The sequence below is a fragment of the Cherax quadricarinatus genome, chromosome 99, assembly GCF_038502225.1.
Source record: "Cherax quadricarinatus isolate ZL_2023a chromosome 99, ASM3850222v1, whole genome shotgun sequence".
In the NCBI taxonomy this organism is placed as follows: Eukaryota; Metazoa; Arthropoda; class Malacostraca; order Decapoda; family Parastacidae; genus Cherax; species Cherax quadricarinatus.
In genome coordinates this window covers 6608793-6629888 of record NC_091390.1, presented here as the reverse complement: position 1 = coordinate 6629888, position 21096 = coordinate 6608793, and the positions used below count along the sequence as shown (strand labels likewise).

Genomic DNA, 21096 nt, shown 5'->3' with positions numbered 1-21096 from the left:
AAGACACAATAGACATCTACACACTACCAGGATACACAGCAATCCATAACTGCAGACCAGAACAAATTGTGGGAGATATTGCCATCTGTTATTCTAATGCACTATCATGTAGCAACACAATATCTTTCAATGATGAGTATGGCGAATTTATATTCACAAACTTCTCTGTAAAAAAAATTAAAAACCTATAGCAATTTGGGCCATATACAGGATGCCTCATATTAATATCCCAGCCTTTAGTGATAAACTAAAAACATTGATTACAGATACACAAATAAATAAGCACCACCTACTACTAGCAGGAGACTTCAGCATCAACCTTGACCTAACAGATGACCAACCTGTTGTTGGTCATATGTTAAGTCAAGGTTAATGCTGTTAGATCAAGGTTGACTTCATTAACAATATGAACAATACACTACTCATACCAGCAATTTACAAAATCAACAAGACTGAGATAAGTGCAACCATAATTGACCATATATGGACAAACATACTAGCCCCCCTTAGAGTGGGGATAATCATGGACAACACTACTGACCACTACACAACTTTCCTCCTAACAAACATATGTAAACAATCAATGGAATATAATAAGTTCTCCTTTCAACTCCATGATGAAGCATCAATAAGTAACTTCACTGCTGAACTAAGCTCAGTTGACTCTCTTATATAATTTTCCAGTGTTGTTGGTATCAATGAATGGGTAGAGATATTTCTAAAAAAAATTCAAACAATATAACAAACATTGTCCCATAAAAACTAAACAGATCACCAATACAATACTAAGTTGTCCATGACTTACTAACAGCATCCTAAGATCCATCAATATGAAACATCAATATGAGAAACAATATAGAAGGGGCTTAATAACTAAACAATTTATCAAACACTATACATCAGTCCTCACCAACTTAATCAGAAAGTTCAAGCAACTATAGTATTCTAATAGATTTACTGAAATGAGAGGAGACATAAAAAAGACCTGGAAAACACTCTCAGACCCTGGACACCACAAACTGAACAGAGCTAGTAATATTGCACTAAATGAAACAAACCAAAACTCCAGCCTACTAATACAGCTAACAAGTTAAATGGTTTCTTCTCAATCACAGGATCAATTCTCACCAGTAAAATTCCAACTGCCAATGACTGAGTTAATGATTATCTAGGTGGAAACTTCCCAACATCCCTCTATCTTACACCAACACAGCCCACTGAGGTTACCATAATTATTAACTCTTTAAAAAACAAATCAGAAAATGTAATCCAAGTACCACTACTACTGTATAAATGAGCGGCTCGAATCCTTTCACCCACCATTGCATTACTCTTCAACAAATTACTAGAAACCAACACTTTCTTGGCATCACTCAAGCTAGCAAGGATTACACCAGTACACGAAGGTGGTGACCCAGCAGATGTAAACAATTATACACCAATATCAAACTTGCCTTTACTTTCCAAAATATTTGAGAAAATCATATACTAAAGCTTATTTATACTCCTTCATAACATCACAAAGCATCCTTAACCCATTCCAGTTTGGCTTCAGGAGAAACAAAAGCACAAATAACACAATAATAAAAATGCTAGACCTACTTTACACAGCACTGGACTCTTTATTGACCTCAAGAAAGCTTTTGATACAGTAGATCAGAGCATCCTACTCCTCATGCTTGATCATTATGGTATAAGAGGCCATGGAACTGCATTTATCAAGTCCTACCTAACTAATAGAAAGCAATACGTCTCTGTCAATGACACAACCTCCTCAACAAGACCCCTGGACACTGGTGTACCACAAGGTAGCATTCTTGGCCCCCTTCTTTTTCTTTCATACATAAATGATATTCCAAGCATATCACAACAACTTACATCTATTCTCTTTGCTGACGACATGACTTTTGTCATCTCCCACCCAAATCTAGCCTCACTCAACACTGTTGTTAATGAGGAACTCGCAAAAATAGCAACCAGGCTGAGCATCAGTAAACTCACACTTAATATGGACAAAACTTTTAACATTATGTTTGGGAGTAGAGCAAGTGAGGCCCAACTAAACATTATGCTGAACAACACCCTTATTGCTCAACATAATGATGGAAAATTCCTGGGTCTGCACCTTGATAGTAATCTGAAATTTAACACATAACAAAGTTTCTAAAACAGTTGGCATCCTCTCAAAGATACATTACTATGTGCAACAAACAGCACTACTTATACTAAACTAATCACTGATCTATCCATACTTCACCTATGCTATTTGTGCCCGGGGTTCCACGGTGAAAAACCACCTAAAATCAATAACACAACATAAAGCCTCAGTGCAAAAGATCACACAATCCACTGCTAGACAACACAACCCCCGACTCTTCAAAGACCTATACTTACTCAATATACAAAATATTCACTCGCTCTATTGTGCAACCCACATTTACAGAACAATCAATTCTAATATAAATCCCAACCTGAAATGCTTTCTTGACGGTTGCAATAGGGCTCAGACACAACACTAGGCACAAAAACCTCTATGACACTTTGTGTGTCAGGCTGAATCTTTTCAAAAAAAAAAAACTTTGTACATTGAAGGGCCCAAAATCTAGAACTCCCTGCCAGAAATCTCCAGAATCACTGGCTCAGCTAGCATTTTTATAACTACAGTTAAAAAACACTTTATCTGCTTAGCCTATCCCAGCCCATCATAAATACATATGTAAAAACTATATACGTACATGCATTTGATCAATATCATGAACATAGGTAAAACTTTCTCATCAATATATACTTACTCTCAATATCTGTATTAATCTCAGATGTTAATCACTCCATTGTGTCTGCCTAAGGTTAATACAGTGGACACTCAGTTATCAACCGTAATTCATTCCAGAAGGGTGGCATAAGATTGAAATGGCCAAAAACCAAAATAATATTTCCCATAAGAATAAATGGAAATACAATTAATCCGTCCCAGACAAAAATAGTCACAAAAAATATTTTTTTTAGCAATTATATAAGTATTACATGCCTTTATTGAAGACTAATGCTGGCTTCTTGAAGATAAGGAGGAGGAAAGAGGGAGGAGTTAGTGTTTGTAATGGGAATTCCCCTCCATAAAGACTTCAGGAAGCAAAGTCATCTCTGTGGTTACATCCCTTCTTTGTCTTTTAATGCCACTAAGACCAGCTTGAGAATCACTGGACCTTTGCCACAACAAATCTGTCCATAGAGGTCTGTTTCTGGCATCTCTAAGAGTTCCATGAAGTGGTACAAGGTTTTGTCACTGAACATGTTGCAGATATGACTTGTTTCAGCTTGATCAGGGTGGTATTTCTCTACAAAAGCTTGCACCCTAGTCCACACTGCACACATCTCTTTAATCTCTGAAGAAGGCACCTCCTTCACTCCCTCTTCCTCATCCTCTGAAGCAAGTTCCTCAGCTGCAGTCTGTTGCTGTCGAGTTGAAGCTCTTACAACTCTTCAATGGTTAGCTCTTCCCTGTGGTCCTCCACCAACTCTTCCACATCCTTGCCACTCACCTCCAACCCCAGGGACTTCCCCAGTGCTACAATAGAGTCCATAGGGTTGGCAGGGTCAGGATCAGCCTCAAACCCTTCAAAATCCCTCTCTAGGACACAACCTGGCCACAATTTTCTCCAAGCAGAGTTTAAAGTCTTGGAGGACACTCCCTCCTAAGCCTTACCTATAAAGCTTATGCAATTGAGGATACTGAAGTGATTCCTCCAGGACCCTCTTAGGGTCAACTGAGTGAGATCACTTCAAAACACTTTTGAAACATTGCTTTTGTATAGATTTTTTGAAGTTAGAAATGACCTGCTGGTCCATGGGCTGGAGGAGAGGAGTAGTGTTAGGAGGCAAGAACTTCACTTTTATTAACCTGAAGTCCCTAAACACTTGGTGTACCAAGTCTGGAGGATGTGCAGGAGCATTGTCCAGTATCAGGAGGCACTTGAGTGGCAATTTCTTTTCCAGGAGATATTTTTTCATATTTGGGCCAAACACATCATTAACCTACTCTTTGAAAATTTACCTTGTGACCCATGCCTTATGTTTAGCTTTCTACATCACACACAATCTATTCTTGACAACATTGCTTTTCTTGAACACTCTGGGATTTTCTGAGTGATACACCAGTAAAGGCTTCACTTTGAAATCCCCACTAGCATCACCACACAACAAAAGAGTAAGCCTGTCTTTTACAGGCTTGTGTCCTGGCAGTGCCTCTTTCTCCTGTATGATGTAGGCCCTCTCTGGCATTTCCTTCCAAAACAGGCCTATTTTGTCACAATTGAACACTTGTTGGGGTTTGAATCCTTCAACCTTTACAAAGTCCTTGAATTCCTGTACATTCTTTTCAGCTGCACATTTATCAGAACTTGTAGTCTCTCTATGCCTTACAACACTGTGCATGCCACTACACTTAAATCTCTCAAACCAGCCTTTGCTGGCCCTAAAAAATTCACTACCAGCAGCACTTGTTCCAGGAGTTTTCCGTAGAAGTTCCTCATGTAACAGCCTTGCCTTCTCACAAATAGTAGATTCTGTAACACTGTCTCCCACTAATTGTTTTTCCTTAATCCATAATAACAACTTTTCCATCTGTTCCATTATTGGTGACCATTGTTTCGTTAGAAAAGTTACTCCTTTTGCAACATTAGTGTCCTAGATTTGTTCTTTCTTTGCCAGGATAGATGTAATTGTTGTTTTGTTTTTCCTATACATTCTGGCAAGTTCCAGCACCCACATACCACTCTCATATTTTTCAGTCACTTCATGCTTAAAATCGATGGTGTTTCTCACTTTTTTTACCACAGGAACTTTCTTTGGAGCCAGGGTTACCCACAAAAACAATGGAAAACAAGCGAAATGTTTGGATGTATGAACAGAAGCTTCCTAATGCACCGAGAGACACAGCCAAACTGATGCACAAGTGGCCCCAGCTGGCGGATGGATGCGTCCCAAACGGTCAATCACAGAAATAATGGCCGATCACTGGGAGCCAAAAAGCTGGCCGATCACCAAGTTGGCCGATAACAGGAATGGCCGTTAACCAAGGGTTCACTGTAATTAAAATTGTACGTCTTCTCTACTAGAATTATTAAAGCCACATACCATAACCCAACAGGATACTCAATTCTTTTGTATTCATTGTAACTCATCTAATGACTATATGAACTGTTACACAAATAACCCGCACATAAAAGAGAGAAGCTTACGACGACGTTTCGGTCCGACTTGGACCATTGACAAAGTCAAGTCAAAGTCAGTGACTTTGTCAATGGTCCAAGTCGGACCGAAACGTCGTCGTAAGCTTCTCTCTTTTATGTGCGGGTTATTTGTGTATTGTTCCAGTCACGGTATTGTGCCTTTTTGTTATATATGAACTTTCACCATCATTCACTCCATCACTGTCTTGCCAGAAGGGTGCTTTACACTACAGTTTTTAAACTGCAACATTAACACCCCTCCTTCAGTGCCTGCACTCTGAAGGAGGGGTGTTAATGTTGCAGTTTAAAAACTGTAGTGTAAAGCACCCTTCTGGCAAGACAGTGATGGAGTGAATGATGGCGAAAGTTTTTCTTTTTTGGGCCACCCTGCCTTGGTGGGAATCGGCCAGTGTGATAATAAAAAAAAAATAATGAACTGTTATTGTCTTATTAATCTTAAGTTAATTTTAAGTTTGCCTGAAATGCTCTGCATATGAAGGGGCTTTTGGCATGTACACCCAACTATTATTTTCCTTTGTACAAACATGTACAGTGGACCCTCGACCAACGATATTAATCTGTTCCAGAGAGCTTATCTTTAGGTGAATTTATCATTAGTCAAATTAATTTTCTCCATAAGAAATAATGGAAATCCAATTAATCTGTTCCACACAACCAAAAATATTAAAAAAATTTTTTTTTTTTCATGAAATATACATTTCCCTACAAAGAAAACAATGAGACATGAAAAATTACTGCATAAATAAATGTTAAAATGACACTTACCTTTATTAAAGAGTACTGATGAGTGATGAGACACTGTTTTTCTTGAACACTCTGGGATTTTCAGAGTGATACATGAGTAAAGGCTTCACTTTGCAATCACCACTAGCATTACAACAAAACATGAGAGTTAGCCTGTCTTTTATTGGCTTGTGTCCTAGGTTTGCCTTTTCCTCCTGAGAAATGTAGGTCCTGTTTGGCATTTTCTTCCAGAACAGGCCTGTTTTTTCACAACTGAACACTTTTTGGGGTTGGAATTTTTCAGCTTTACCATGCCCTATCACATTGTGTATGCCAGTATGATTCTTAAATCTCTCAAACCAACCTTTGCTGGCCTTAAATTCAACAATATGAGCAATAGGTTGAGACATTTTTCCTGTTCACTTGGGTGTTAGTTGAATGGTGTGGGTCACATCTTGGGTGACAAGATTAAGGACCCCAATGGAAATAAGTTAGACAGTCCTCGATGATGCACTGACTTTCTTGGGTTATCCAGGGTGGCTAACCATCTGGGGTTAATTGTTTCTCAGTGATTGTTTCTTGTTAAGCCATATCAAGAGCATTCTCTCCATATCTTTGAGTAGTACAGCTGACAGTGGTGTTGCATCAGCAGCAGCAGCTGACCATGGAACAGCAGCAGCTGATGGTGGTGCAGCAGCAGCTGACAGTCATGCAGCAACAGCTGACAGTGGTGCAGGAGCAGCAGCTGACGATGGTGCAGCAACAGATGACCATGGTACGATCGTATTTCTCACCCTTTTTACCACAGGGTTGGCACTAGAAGCTTTCTTTGGGCCCGTGGTAGTTTATTTAGCAGTTACAAGCACTAAAAACAATGAATACAAAATATATCGCATGTATGCGTGAAACAGTCTGCCCTGGCTTGTAAACATTGGCACACTAGCTGAAGGCAGGGCAGCTGAGGCGCTCTCAGCTGGACAGACAGACGGACACATTTGGGACAAATGCTGTTAGTTGAGTTTTTCATCGTTCGTCAGGCCAAAACTTTTATGCCAATACGCTTTGTAAGGCGATTTTTCTGTTAGACAATGCCTTCATTGGTCAGGGATCCACTGTATCATGTCAAATTAAAATATCATTATTATAAGAAATATTTATATCTAATGATTACCTTACAAATAAATGATGAGCAAAGGTAGGTATCAAGAGCTGAAGCTCAACCTTTTCAGACATAAATGAGTGAAAATATCCAAATATAAAAATTAGCTTACCATCCTCAATGGTCCGTGAGTGAAACTTTGCTGTCGGTGGAACTGAGTGCGAAGTGGTCAGTGGTCCAGCAGTGGGACTGGCCAAGATGTTGCCTGTGGTCAGTGGTCCAGCAGTGGGACTGGCCAAGAAGTTGCCTGTGGTCAGTGACTCCAGCAGCAGGACTGGCCAAGAAGTTGCCTGTAGTCAGTGGTCCAGCAGTAGGACTGGCCAAGATGTTGCCTGTGGTCAGTGGTCCAGCAGTGGGACTGGGCAGCAAGTTGCTTGCGGTTGGTAATCAATGGGTACTGGATGTAATGTTCCCTGTGTTGGGATAAACATCTTTAATTGTACTTAATACAGACAATTATTTTTTATAAATAAAGAAAGGTTAACCCTTAAACTGTCCAAATATAGATCTACACTCGCTCGCGTGGCGCTCCGAACATGGATCTATGTTCAATTTTACATGCTTTTTTGTGTAAAAAAAAGGTAGATCTATGTTCAGAGTGCTACACGAGTGAGCGTAGATCTACATTTGAACAGTTTAACGGTTAATTTGCAGGTTTATGTTCCATGGGCATCATGAATTATGAATACAAAATTTTTCTTGTTGCTACAACTGAAATTTTTCAGTTTCTAAATATGCTTCTCTTATTTACTGATTCTGCAGCTGTTGAATATAAATAAAGATTACACCACATATTTTTTATTTTATTATCACACTGGCCGATTCCCACCAAGGCAGGGTGGCCCGAAAAAGAAACTTTCACCATCATTCACTCCATCACTGTCTTGCCAGAAGGGTGCTTTACACTACAGTTTTTAAACTGCAATATTAACACCCCCTCCTTCAGAGTGCAGGCACTGTACTTCCCATCTCCAGGACTCAAGTCCGGCCTGCCGGTTTCCCTGAACCCCTTCATAAATGTTACTTTGCTCACACTCCAACAGCACGTCAAGTATTAAAAACCATTTGTCTCCATTCACTCCTATCAAACACGCTCACGCATGCCTGCTGGAAGTCCAAGTCCCTCGCACACAAAACCTCCTTTACCCCCTCCCTCCAACCTTTCCTAGGCCAACCCCTACCCTGCCTTCCTTCCACTACAGACTGATACACTCTTGAAGTTATTCTGTTTTGCTCCATTCTCTCCACATGTCCGAACCACCTCAACAACCCTTCCTCAGCCCTCTGGACAACAGTTTTGGTAATCCCGCACCTCCTCCTAACTTCCAAACTACGAATTCTCTGCATTATATTCACACCACACATTGCTCTCAGACATGACATCTCCACTGCCTCCAGCCTTCTCCTCGCTGCAACATTCATCACCCATGCTTCACACCCATACAAGAGCGTTGGTAAAACTATACTCTCATACATTCCCCTCTTTGCCTCCAAGGACAAAGTTCTTTGTCTCCACAGACTCCTAAGTGCACCACTCACCCTTTTCCCCTCATCAATTCTATGATTCACCTCATCTTTCATAGACCCATCCGCTGACACGTCCACTCCCAAATATCTGAATACATTCACCTCCTCCATTCTCTCTCCCTCCAATCTGATATCCAATCTTTCATCACCTAATCTTTTTGTTATCCTCATAACCTTACTCTTTCCTGTATTCACTTTCAATTTTCTTCTTTTGCACACCCTACCAAATTCATCCACCAATCTCTGCAACTTCTCTTCAGAATCTCCCAAGAGCACAGTGTCATCAGCAAAGAGCAACTGTGACAACTCCCACTTTATGTGTGATTCTTTATCTTTTAACCCTTTGAGGGTTTCGGACGTACTAGTACGTCTTACGCGCAGGGTTTTTTGACGTACTAGTATGCATAAATTCTAGCGCCGTCAAATCTCGCGGGAAAAGGCTGGTAGGCCTCCATATGAAAGAATGGGTCTATGTGGTCAGTGTGCACAGTATAAAAAAAATCCTGCAGCACAGTGTATAATGAGAAAAAAAAAAACTTTCACCATTTTTTTGGCATAAAACAGCGACTTTGCTCTGTATTTTCGTATGGTATTTATTGTTGTATTCTAGTTTTCTTGGTCTCATTTTATAGAATTGAATGCATATCACAGAAATTGAGAAGATTTTCACTGGTTTTACAATGAAAAGTACCTTGAAATTGAGCTCAAAATAGGAGAAATGTTCGATTTTTACCAAAGTTCAAAAGTAAACAAATCATGCCAAGCATCCAATACACGTCAACTGGTGAATCTAACATTCTTTTGCAAGTGCGCCAATATGATTTATATCATTTTTAACACTAATGCAGTAGTCTGCATAACAGTAAATCTTCTATTTTTCGTGAGAATAAAAATTCAAAGTGGAAAGCAAAAGAATGTAAGAGGGGCCTTGAGACGTGACTAATGAACAGAAGAAATGTCATTTTAGTGTCAGGAATGTATTTCTTGTTTGTTCTGGACCCTATTCGGAAATTGGCATTTTTTGAAATTTGTGTGAAATTGGCAAAATTGCTAAATTCTGACCACTGTATTGGATAGTTGAAAATGGTAAATGGGTGGTTTCTTGCACTCATTCAATAGAAAAAAATGTAGTTCTAGTGAAATATTTATTTTTTTTCTCGACTAGTACACAGAAATTGGCCGAAAATAGGGCTCAAATTGGGAAAATTGCCGATACGTAAACATCGCAGTGACCGCTAACTTCGCGAGAGCATAATTCCATAAGTTTTCTATCAAATCACATAATTTTGGTGTCATTATGATCGGGAAAAGATTCTCTATCTTTTCATAAGAAAAAAAACATTTTTTTTTTTTTTAAATTTGGCCGACCCTGAGAACGAGTTTCTGAGAGGGCCTGTCGACCCTCAAAGGGTTAACTCCACGCCTCTTGCCAAAACCCTCGCATTTACTTCTCTTACAACCCCATCTATAAATATATTAAACAACCACGGTGACATCACGCATCCTTGTCTAAGGCCTACTTTTACTGGGAAATAATTTCCCTCTTTCCTACATACTCTAACTTGAGCCTCATTATCCTCGTAAAAACTCTTCACTGCTTTCAGTAACCTACCTCCTACACCATACACCTGCAACATCTGCCACATTGCCCCCCTATCCACCCTGTCATATGCCTTTTCCTAATCCATAAATGCCACAAAGACCTCTTTAGCCTTATCTAAATACTGTTCACTTATATGTTTCACTGTAAACACCTGGTCCACACACCCCGTACCTTTCCTAAAGCCTCCTTGTTCATCTGCTATCCTATTCTCCGTCTTACTCTTAATTCTTTCAATAATAACTCTACCATATACTTTGCCAGGTATACTCAACAGACTTATCCCCCTATAAATTTTTGCACTCTCTTTTATCCCCTTTGCCTTTATACAAAGGAACTATGCATGCTCTCTGCCAATCCCTGGGTACCTTACCCTCTTCCATACATTTATTAAATAATTGCACCAACCACTCCAAAACTATATCCCCACCTGCTTTTAACATTTCTATCTTTATCCCATCAATCCCGGCTGCCTTACCCCCTTTCATTTTACCTACTGCCTCACTAACTTCCCTCACACTCACAACTGGCTCTTCCTCACTCCTACAAGATGTTGTTCCTCCTTGCCCTATACACGAAATCACAGCTTCCCTATCTTCATCAACATTTAACAATTCCTCAAAATATTCCCTCCATCTTCCCAATACCTCTAACTCTCCATTTAATAACTCTCCTCTCCTATTTTTAAATGACAAATCCATTTGTTCTCTAGGCTTTCTTAACTTGTTAATCTCACTCCAAAACTTTTTCTTGTTTTCAACAAAATTTGTTGATAACATCTCAACAGTCTTTTATCTACCAATACATAATCCAACAAACTACTGTCATTTCGCCCTGCATCATATCTTGTATACTTATTTATCCTCTTTTTCTTAAAATATGTATTACCTATAACTAAACCCCTTTCTATACAAAGTTCAATCAAAGGGCTCCCATTATCATTTACACCTGGCACCCCAAACTTACCTACCACACCCTCTCTAAAAGTTTCTCCTACTTTAGCATTCAGGTCCCCTACCACAATTACTCTCTCACTTGGTTCAAAGGCTCCTATACATTCACTTAACATCTCCCAAAATCTCTCTCTCTCCTCTACATTCCTCTCTTCTCCAGATGCATACACGCTTATTATGACCCACTTCTCGCATCCAACCTTTACTTTAATCCACATAATTCTTGAATTTACACATTCATATTCTTTTTTCTCCTTCCATAACTGATCATTCAACATTACTGCTACCCCTTCCTTTGCTCTAACTCTCTCAGATACTCCAGATTTAATCCCATTTATTTCCCCCCACCGAAACTCCCCTACCCCCTTCAGCTTTGTTTTGCTTAGGGCCAGGACATCCAACTTCTTTTCATTCATAACATCAGCAATCATCTGTTTCTTGTCATCCGCACTACATCCACGCACATTTAAGCATCCCAGTTTTATAAAGTTTCTCTTCTTCTCTTTTTTAGTAAATGTCTACAGGAGAAGGGGTTACTAGCCCATTGCTCCCGGCATTTTAGTCGCCTCATACGACACGCATGGCTTACGGAGGAAAGGTTCTTTTCCACTTCCCCATGGACAATAGAAGAAATAAAGAGGAACAAGAGCTATTTAGAAAAAGGAGAAAAACCTAGATGTATGTATATATATATGCATGTACGTGTCTGTGAAGTGTGACCAAAGTGTAAGTAGGAGTAGCAAGATATCCCTGTTATCTAGCGTATTTATGAGACAGAAAAAGAAACCAGCAATCCTTCCATCATGCAAAACAGTTACAGGTTTCTGTTTCACAGTCATCTGGCAGGACGGTAGTACTTCCCTGGGTGGTTGCTGTCTACCAACCTACTACCACAGGATGGTAGTATGTACTTCCCTGGGTGGTTGCTGTCTACCAACCTACTACCACAGGATGGTAGTATGTACTTCCCTGGGTGGTTGCTGTCTACCAACCTACTACACCACATACAGTGGGGTATGTTGTAACAAACAATTTATACAACAAATATTTACATAAACATTAATTCTCTGCTCTGCCTCCTGTCCTGCAAGCTCAGCAACATGAAACTAGGATAAAATACAGTATTTTTCATTATTTTTGTACTAATTTGTTTGTTTTATTACAAGTATTAATGGTATTCTTTATTTCAAGAGTTTAGATGCACATTTATGCATTTTTTACAATTTTATATTATATTTTTCATGTTATGTGGTTGTATTAGGGGGCTTGGAATGAAGTACCTGCATTATGAATGAGGATCTAGAACCTATTATGTTAGAATCATTATAGCATACCTCACTGTACATAGAATACAAGTATAAACAGAATTGTATATCAAGTACTATATACAGTAGGGCCCCGCTTTACAGAATTTCATCTTACAGCATACCGTTAATACAGCAATGTCAAATTAAGACCAAAATTTGCTATATGGCAAGCAGTCTTTCAAATGTAGCATGCCCCATCCAGTTTGTTTACATTCTCCGTGACTACATCTGTCATGTCTGGAAACTTTCCAAAATTTCAAGTATTGTAAACCTTTCAGGGTTTCCGATGTACTAGTACAGCTTACGCACCTGGGTTATTGATGTGCTAGAATGCCTAAACTCTAGCACCTTCAAATCTAGTGAGAGAAAGCTGGTAGGCCTACAGATGAAAGAATGAGTCTATGTGGTCAGTGTGCACAGTATAAAAAAATTCCTGCAGCACACAATGCGTAATGAGAAAAAAAAAAACTCCGACCATATTTTTGGTTTAAAATGGTGACTTTGCAGTGTATTTTCATATGGTATTTATGGTGGTATTCTAGTTTTCCTGGTCTCATTTTATAGAATGTAAGACATATTACAGAAATTCAGATGATTTTGATTGGTTTCTTAATGAAAAGTACCTTGAAATTGAGCTCAAAGTAGCAGAAATGTTTAATTTTTACCAAATTTCAAAAGTAAACAAATTATGCCAAGCGTCCAATACACGTCAACTGGTGAGTCTAATATTCTTTCACAAGTTCACTGATATTATTTATACCATTTCTACACCATTTCTACACTAATGCAGTAGTCTGCATAACAGTAAATCTTCTATTTTTTGTGAGAATAAAAGTTCAAAGTGGAAAGCAAAAGAGATGTAAGAGGGGCCTGGGGACATAACTAATGAACAGAGAAAATATTATTTTAGTGCCAGGAATGTCTGTCTTGCTTATTCTGAACCCTATTTTGAAATTGGCATCTTCTGAAATTTGTGTGAAATTGGCCAAATTGCCATTTTCTGACCACTTATTGGATACTTGAAATCAGTAAATGGGTGGTTTCTTGTACTCATTCGATAGAAAAGATGGAGTTCTAGCAAAATAGATATGATTTTTGTCAACTAGTACACTGAAATTGGCTGAAAACAGGGCTCAAAATGGATGAAATTGCTGATGTGTCAACATCGTCGAGACTGCTAACTAGCAGTCTCGACGAGAGCATAATTCCATAAGTTTTCCATGAAATTTCATACTTTTGGTGTCATTATGATCAGAAAAAGATTCTCTATCATTTCAAAAGAAAAAATAATTTTTTTCCAAATAATTTTCGTTCCTGAGAATGAGTTTAGGAGAGGGCCTCTCGACCCTGAAAGGGTTAAAGTTATTGCGTATTTTATATGTACTCTGATAATTATACTTATGTGTACCTGTACAGGTACCATCCGACTTATAACCAAGTTCAGTTCCGACAAACTGGTCGTAAGTCGAAATGGACGTAAATTGAACCTTACTACTGAATATCAACATCACATTTTTGTAATGACTTTATTTTATTGTTTTATTTTGGTATTTAATTTTTTACTTTACTTTTTATTCTGTTAGTACTGTATTTTATACTCTAAGGTTTAGGATAAACAATGTGTACAACACAGACAGTTGTTTATTTCCCAGAATTTTGACATAGAAAACACGGTTGTAAGTCGAATGGTCGATATAGAGCAGGTTGTAAGTCACATTATCATCACATACACCAACCTCTCAGACAAAAGAAGTGTAGGCCTATTATCAGTGTGAGCCTATTATCAGTGTAGGCTTATTATCAGTGTAGGCCTATTATCAGTGTAGGCCTATTATCAGTGCAGACATGTTATCAGTACTTTGGCACATTTAGGGAAACTGTCATAAGGAAGCAGCATCAGTGTGCCAGACAAATTAAGCTGGATTCATTCTTCAAACATGTTTCCCTTTCTAAATCTCCCAAACCATCTATGTCTTCTCAGCCATCCACATCTGCTGAACCATGTATTACCTGTGTCTGCCACACCATCTACATCTGCTGAACCATGTATTACCTGTGTCTGCCACACCATCCACATCTGCTGAACCATGTATTACCTGTGTCTGCCACACCATCTACATCTGCTGAACCATGTATTACCTGTGTCTGCCACACCATCCACATCTGCTGAACCATGTATTACCTGTGTCTGCCACACCATCCACATCTGCTGAACCATGTATTACCTGTGTCTGCCACACCATCCACATCTGCTGAACCATGTATTACCTGTGTCTGCCACACCATCCACATCTGCTGAACCATGTATTACCTGTGTCTGCCACACCATCTACATCTGCTGAATCATCTACCTGTGTCTGCCACACCATCTACATCTGCTGAACCATGTATTACCTGTGTCTGCCACACCATCTACATCTGCTGAACCATGTATTACCTGTGTCTGCCACACCATCTACATCTGCTGAACCATCTACCTGTGTCTGCCACACCATCTACATCTGCTGAACCATGTATTACCTGTGTCTGCCACACCATCTACATCAGCTGAACCATCTACCTGTGTCTGCCACACCATATACATCTGACGAACCATCTACCTGTGTCTGCCACACCATCTACATCTTATGAACCATCTACCTATCTGCCACACCATCTACATCTCCTGAACCATCTGCCTGTGTCTGCCACACCATCTACATCTGATGAACCATCTACCTGTGTCTGCCACACCATCAACATCTGATGAACCATCTACCTGTGTCTGCCACACCATCTACAAATGATGAACCATCTATCTGTGTCTACCACACTATCTACAACTGATGAACCATCTACCTGTGTCTGCCACACCATCTACAAATGATGAACCATCTACCTGTGTCTACCACACTATCTACAACTGATGAACCATCTACCTGTGTCTGCCACACCATCTACAACTCATGAACCATCTACCTGTGTCTACCACACTATCTACAACTGATGAACAATCTACCTGTGTCTGCCACAACATCTACATTGTTACTGTAAAGTTCCTCTGAGTCACATTAAGTTATTCTACATCACCACTAAACCACACACCAATACTTTACTTTACCGTACATCTGTAACTTCATTTATCCACCGGAAAAGATAATAAAATTATCGTACTGTACTCTGCTGCATTGTACTGTGCTATACTTTTAGACTTATCACTGTCCACACCCCATAATTAATAATGCTCTCAGTGTCCACTTTTTTTATTTAAAGGAAAAAAAATCTTCCAAAATGGAAGAGAATTTTTACTGGAGGTAATGATGTGAAAAGTATGAAATTTGATGGAAAACTTACAGAGTTACGCAGATGCAAAGTTTGTGAACCTGGTACAATTTGCACATTAGCAATTCACCCAATTTGAGTTCTAGTTTAAAGCAATTCCACTCTTCCATTCAACCAAATTCAATATTACTAGTAAGTTTACTCAGGTATACACAAATAGTTACATAGATTATCATACATAGCAGTATATGTGTAGGGAACCTGGGATGACCCAAAAAAGTCAGTGTCTGAGCACAAAGAACTGCCATTCAACTATTACAACTACACTATAAAGTCCACAGAAATCGGTAATCTGGCGAAGTTTACACAAAAATAAAAAATGAAAATTTTTAAACACAGTCCAAAATATTCAATGTAGATATTCTTGGCACTAAAACAAAATTTTCCCCTGTTCATTATTCACATTCCCAGCACCATTCTTTATTAAACTTGCTTTCCATGTTAAATTCATAATCACACAAAAAATAAAGATTTACTCTATTTCTTGGATAACAGAATATAACCAGGAATTATTGGTTACAGTTTATGGCATCCCAATAATTGAATCAGAACTATTAAAAACCCATAAAACAGAGCAGGGGGTTAGGGGGACCTTACCAGTCCTCAGAATATTTTTGTCAATTTCAAGCTACTTCCAGTCCTGAAAACAACCTAGAAAGCTAGCATGGACATGATGAACTCTAGCTTAAGTCCCCTCAAAACCGTCAACATGACTCACGAAATCATAATGACATGACTGCAAACATACCATACCACAGGCGGGTTTAGAACCTGCACCATACTAGCTGGAGATTTGTCTGTAAAAACTTGCATTTGTAGACACAGAGGTGCCTATGCTAACCTTCCTATGGTGTATAAATATACCTAGTTGGATGACTCTTATTGTCACTTGCTGGTCCAGTGGCTAATGCATTGGTGTGGAGTTTTATGACTCTCTGATCACAGGTTCTTAACCCGCCCATGGTATGGTTTCTTTGCAATTGTGTCATTGCGATTTCATGAGTCTCACCTTGTACAGTGGACCCCCGGTTAACTATATTTTTTCACTCCAGAAGTATGTTCAGGTGCCAGTACTGACCGAATTTGTTCCCATAAGGAATATTGTGAAGTAGATTAGTCCATTTCAGACCCCCAAACATACACGTACAAACGCACTTACATAAATACACTTACATAATTGGTCGCATTCGGAGGTAATTGTTATGCGGGGGTCCACTGTAATCTGTTGCCAACTTCCCTCTAATTCTCACCTTGTAATCTGTTGCCAACTTCCCTCTAATTCTCACCTTGTAATCTGTTGCCAACTTCCCTCTAATTCTCACCTTGTAATCTGTTGCCAACTTCCCTCTAATCCTCACCTTGTACTCTGTTGCCAACTTCCCTCTAATTCTCACCTTGTAATCTGTTGCCAACTTCCCTCTAATCCTCACCTTGTACACATTTAAGATCTTCCTACAATAATAAAAGTGAATCATTCTTCTCTATCCCATAACATCTACAATAGGAAGTGCATCATAGAAACTAGCAGGGAAAACTTACTGGATACTTAATGAAACTATTAAAAACTGTAAGAATTTCACACCTCAAGAACCCAAGGAAACTGTTGTCCAGACTTGTTTGTATCAGCATGAACAAGAAATAAGATCACTCTGATCACTCACATCCCCATAGAACAGACTGTGCAATTTCTCAAGACTAATATTTTGCCACACATGGACCATCCTCTTCTAACCCTGAACTTCACACAACCAGTAGTTATGTGAAAGGTTCAATTTCTTCTCTTTCAATTTAGTATTCTCTCAAAAACAGAGCATAGCACTGTGATCACCCCATTGTGATCAGTATTTCAACTTTAACCTTGTTCTAGCCAAGGACTCTCAAGTAACAGCTATAACTAATCAAACTATAACCAGCAATAACTAAACCAACAAGAAACAACAAGACAAGTGTTACCTCAACTGACCACATCTCGACTAACACAATAGCTCCTCTCAAAGCAGGGATAATCACAGACACTGCTACTAATCACTACCCCACCTTCCCCATAATCAACATATATAAGCTACCACTTGAAACTAATATGATCTCGTTTTGTTTCCATGATGAGACATCATTAATAACTTCACTACAGCAGTAAGTTACATTAACTGGCACACTCATACATTACTGGTCACAGGGGCACTGGTGATTCTTCTCCAAAAAAATACGAAGCCTTTTCAATAGACATTACCCCATTAAAATTAAGCAGATCACAGTAAAGACTGGGTAACCATGAGTAATAAATAGTATCCTGAAGTCCATTCATAAAAATATAACTATGAAAAACAGTATGAATTGGGCTTATTAACTAAAGAACAAACCAAACACTATGCATCAGTATTACCAAACTAGTAAAGAAGTCTAAACAGCTCTATTGTGCTAGAAGGTTAATGAAATGAGAAGTGATGTGAAGAACACCTAGAACACACTTTTCCAAATCCTGTGTTCTGGAAAAAACACCAAAACCAGAGATACTGGCCTAACCAAACCCAATGAACCATACATATATCTAACCTACTGAAACAGCCAATATATTAGATGATTTCTTCTCTACCAGTCTTCAAGCAAGTGACTACCTTGTTGGAAGTTTTCTGAACTCCCTCTACCTTATTCCAGCTGATCCATCTGAGGTATCTTTGATAATAAACTCACTGAAAAAAAAAAAAAAAGGAATCTTAGCACAAATACCACCACTACTGATCAAAATAACAGCTAATGTGCTTTCATCCACCATTGCAACAGCGATCAACAAATCATCAGAAACTAACACAATCCAAGTAATACTTAAAACATGGGTTACCTCAATATACAAAGGAGGAGACCCACCCAACATAAATAATTACAAACCTACATCTCACCTGCTATTGTTATTCAAAATCTTCGAAAAATTAATCTACAAGTAGTAATTATACTCTTTACTATCATCATGCAACATACTCAACCCCTGCCAATTGGGATTCAAACCAAGTAAAAGCACAAACCATGCAATTATAAAAATGCTAGACAACATACTGCAGTGCTTGAGAACAATGAATATCCACTGGGCCTCTTTGATTGATTGGGGTCCTTTTACCTTATTATTATAATATAAAGGTTATAATATCTTATTATTATTCTATAATGGAGATAACATCTTATTATCATACTAAAACACTATCTACTGCACGAGGGTCATTAAAACTATCTACAATACGAGGGTCATTACTAGGAATAAGGTAAAATTTACACGTATGTTAGCTAAAAAATAGAAAAACATTCCCCTCCCTTTCTGTTTACCTGGAGTTTATATTTATCAGACACCTTTTGGCACTTTTCTTGAACTGGTTCATGCTATGACTGGCTTTGACATGTGCAGGCAGTCTGTTCCATTCCTTTATTGCTGTACAATAAAAGGTGCTTGAAGCCTGGCCAATGACCGTGGATACTACAAAGTTGTGCTCTCTTCCCCTAGTACTATGATTGTTCTCTCCCCCTAGTACTATGATTGTTCTCTTCCCCTAGTACTATGATTGTTCTCTCCCCCTAGTACTATGATTGTTCTCTCCCCCTAGTACTATGATTGCTTTGGTTCCCAACCTTGACAAAACTGGCAGCAAGATATTCTGGACACTGTTTGTGAGCAATTTTATAAACATGATTTAGCTTCAGTTGTTTTACTCTGTCTTCAACATACAGCATATCCAACTGTTGTAATTCATTCTGGCCTACATGTTCTCTTGGTCCAAGGTCCAGGATGAATCTTACTATTCCTCTGAAGTACTCCATCCCTCTGAAGTGCTCCATCCCTCTGAAGTGCTCCATCCCTCTGAAGTGCTCCATCCCTCTGAAGTGCTCCATCCCTCTGAAGTGCTCCATCCCTCTGAAGTGCCCCATCCCTCTGAAGTGCTCCATGACTCTGAAGTGCTCCATCCCTCTGAAGTGTTCCATCCCTCTGAAGTGCTCCATCCCTCTGAAGTGTTCCATCCCTCTGAAGTGTTCCATCCCTCTGAAGTGTTCCATCCCTCTGAAGTGCTCCATCCCTCTGAAGTGCTCCATCCCTCTGAAGTTCTCCATCCCTCTGAAGTGCTCCATCCCTCTGAAGTGCTCCATCCCTCTGAAGTGTTCCATCCCTCTGAAGTGCTCCATCCCTCTGAAGTGTTCCATCCCTCTGAAGTGTTCCATCCCTCTGAAGTGTTCCATCCCTCTGAAGTGCTCCATCCCTCTGAAGTGTTCCATCCCTCTGAAGTGCTCCATCCCTCTGAAGTGCTCCATCCCTCTGAAGTGCTCCATCCCTCTGAAGTGCTCCATCCCTCTGAAGTGCTCCATCCCTCTGAAGTGTTCCATCCCTCTGAAGTGCTCCATCCTGACTGACTTTGGTCAGTTACTGGGTTGTGAAGGACCTGCCTAGTATGGGCCAACAGACCTACTGCAGTGTTCCTTCTTTCTTATGTAAATAAGTCAGTGAGTGTTATGTGTTATCCTGGGTAATGTACACATATGTTGCTATGTATGATAATGTAAGTGTATATATGTGTACCTGAATAAAAACTTACTAGGAAGTGTTAAGTGCTATTATAACACAAATTCAATAACACACTTATAAAATAGTAAATAAAACCAGACTTAAATCTTACAAATCTGAGAGAACAATAAACCTTACTTACACCTCAGTCACTCTCAAGTGTCCGTCTAATACCTGTCCAATACTCCGTCTAATACCTGTCCAACACTCCGTCTAATACCTGTCCAACACTCCGTCTAATACCTATCCAACACTCCGTCTAATACCTGTCCAACACTCCCTCTAATACCTGTCCAATACTCCGTCTAATACCTGTCCAACACTCCATCTAATACCTGTCCAACACTCCGTCTAATACCTGTCCAACACTCCGTCTAATACCTGTCCAATACTCCGTCTAATACCTGTCCAACACTCCGTCTAATACCTGTCCAACACTCCATCTAATACCTGTCCAACACTCCATCTAATACCTGTCCAACACTCCATCTAATACCTGTCCAATACTCCGTCTAATACCTGTCCAACACTCCGTCTATCTGTCCAACACTCCGTCTAATACCTGTCCAACATTCCGTCTAATACCTGTCCAACATTCCGTCTAATACCTGTCCAATACTCCTTCTAATACCTGTCCAACACTCCGTCTAATATCTATCCAGCACTCCGTCTAATACCTGTCCAACACTCCGTCAAATACCTGTCCAACACTCCGTC

At 39.3% G+C, this 21096-nt stretch overlaps 1 protein-coding gene across 3 annotated transcripts in view; it reads right to left on the bottom strand.

Annotated features, from left to right (window-relative positions):
- Positions 1–21096, bottom strand: part of LOC128697284 (tripartite motif-containing protein 59-like) — a 75630-nt gene that overhangs the window by 53845 nt on the left and 689 nt on the right. The window contains exons 2-3 of one of the 3 annotated variants that reach the window (XM_070079499.1): positions 7422–7544; positions 7244–7378 (exon numbers count right to left, since the gene is read on the bottom strand). In XM_070079499.1, coding sequence (XP_069935600.1) covers positions 7244–7246 — 3 coding nt within the window. In that variant the 5' untranslated portion in view covers positions 7247–7378; positions 7422–7544. Of the gene's footprint in view, positions 1–7243; positions 7545–20521; positions 21061–21096 lie in introns of those variants that run through there. The other 2 variants (XM_070079497.1, XM_070079496.1) reach the window with 2 other exon arrangements.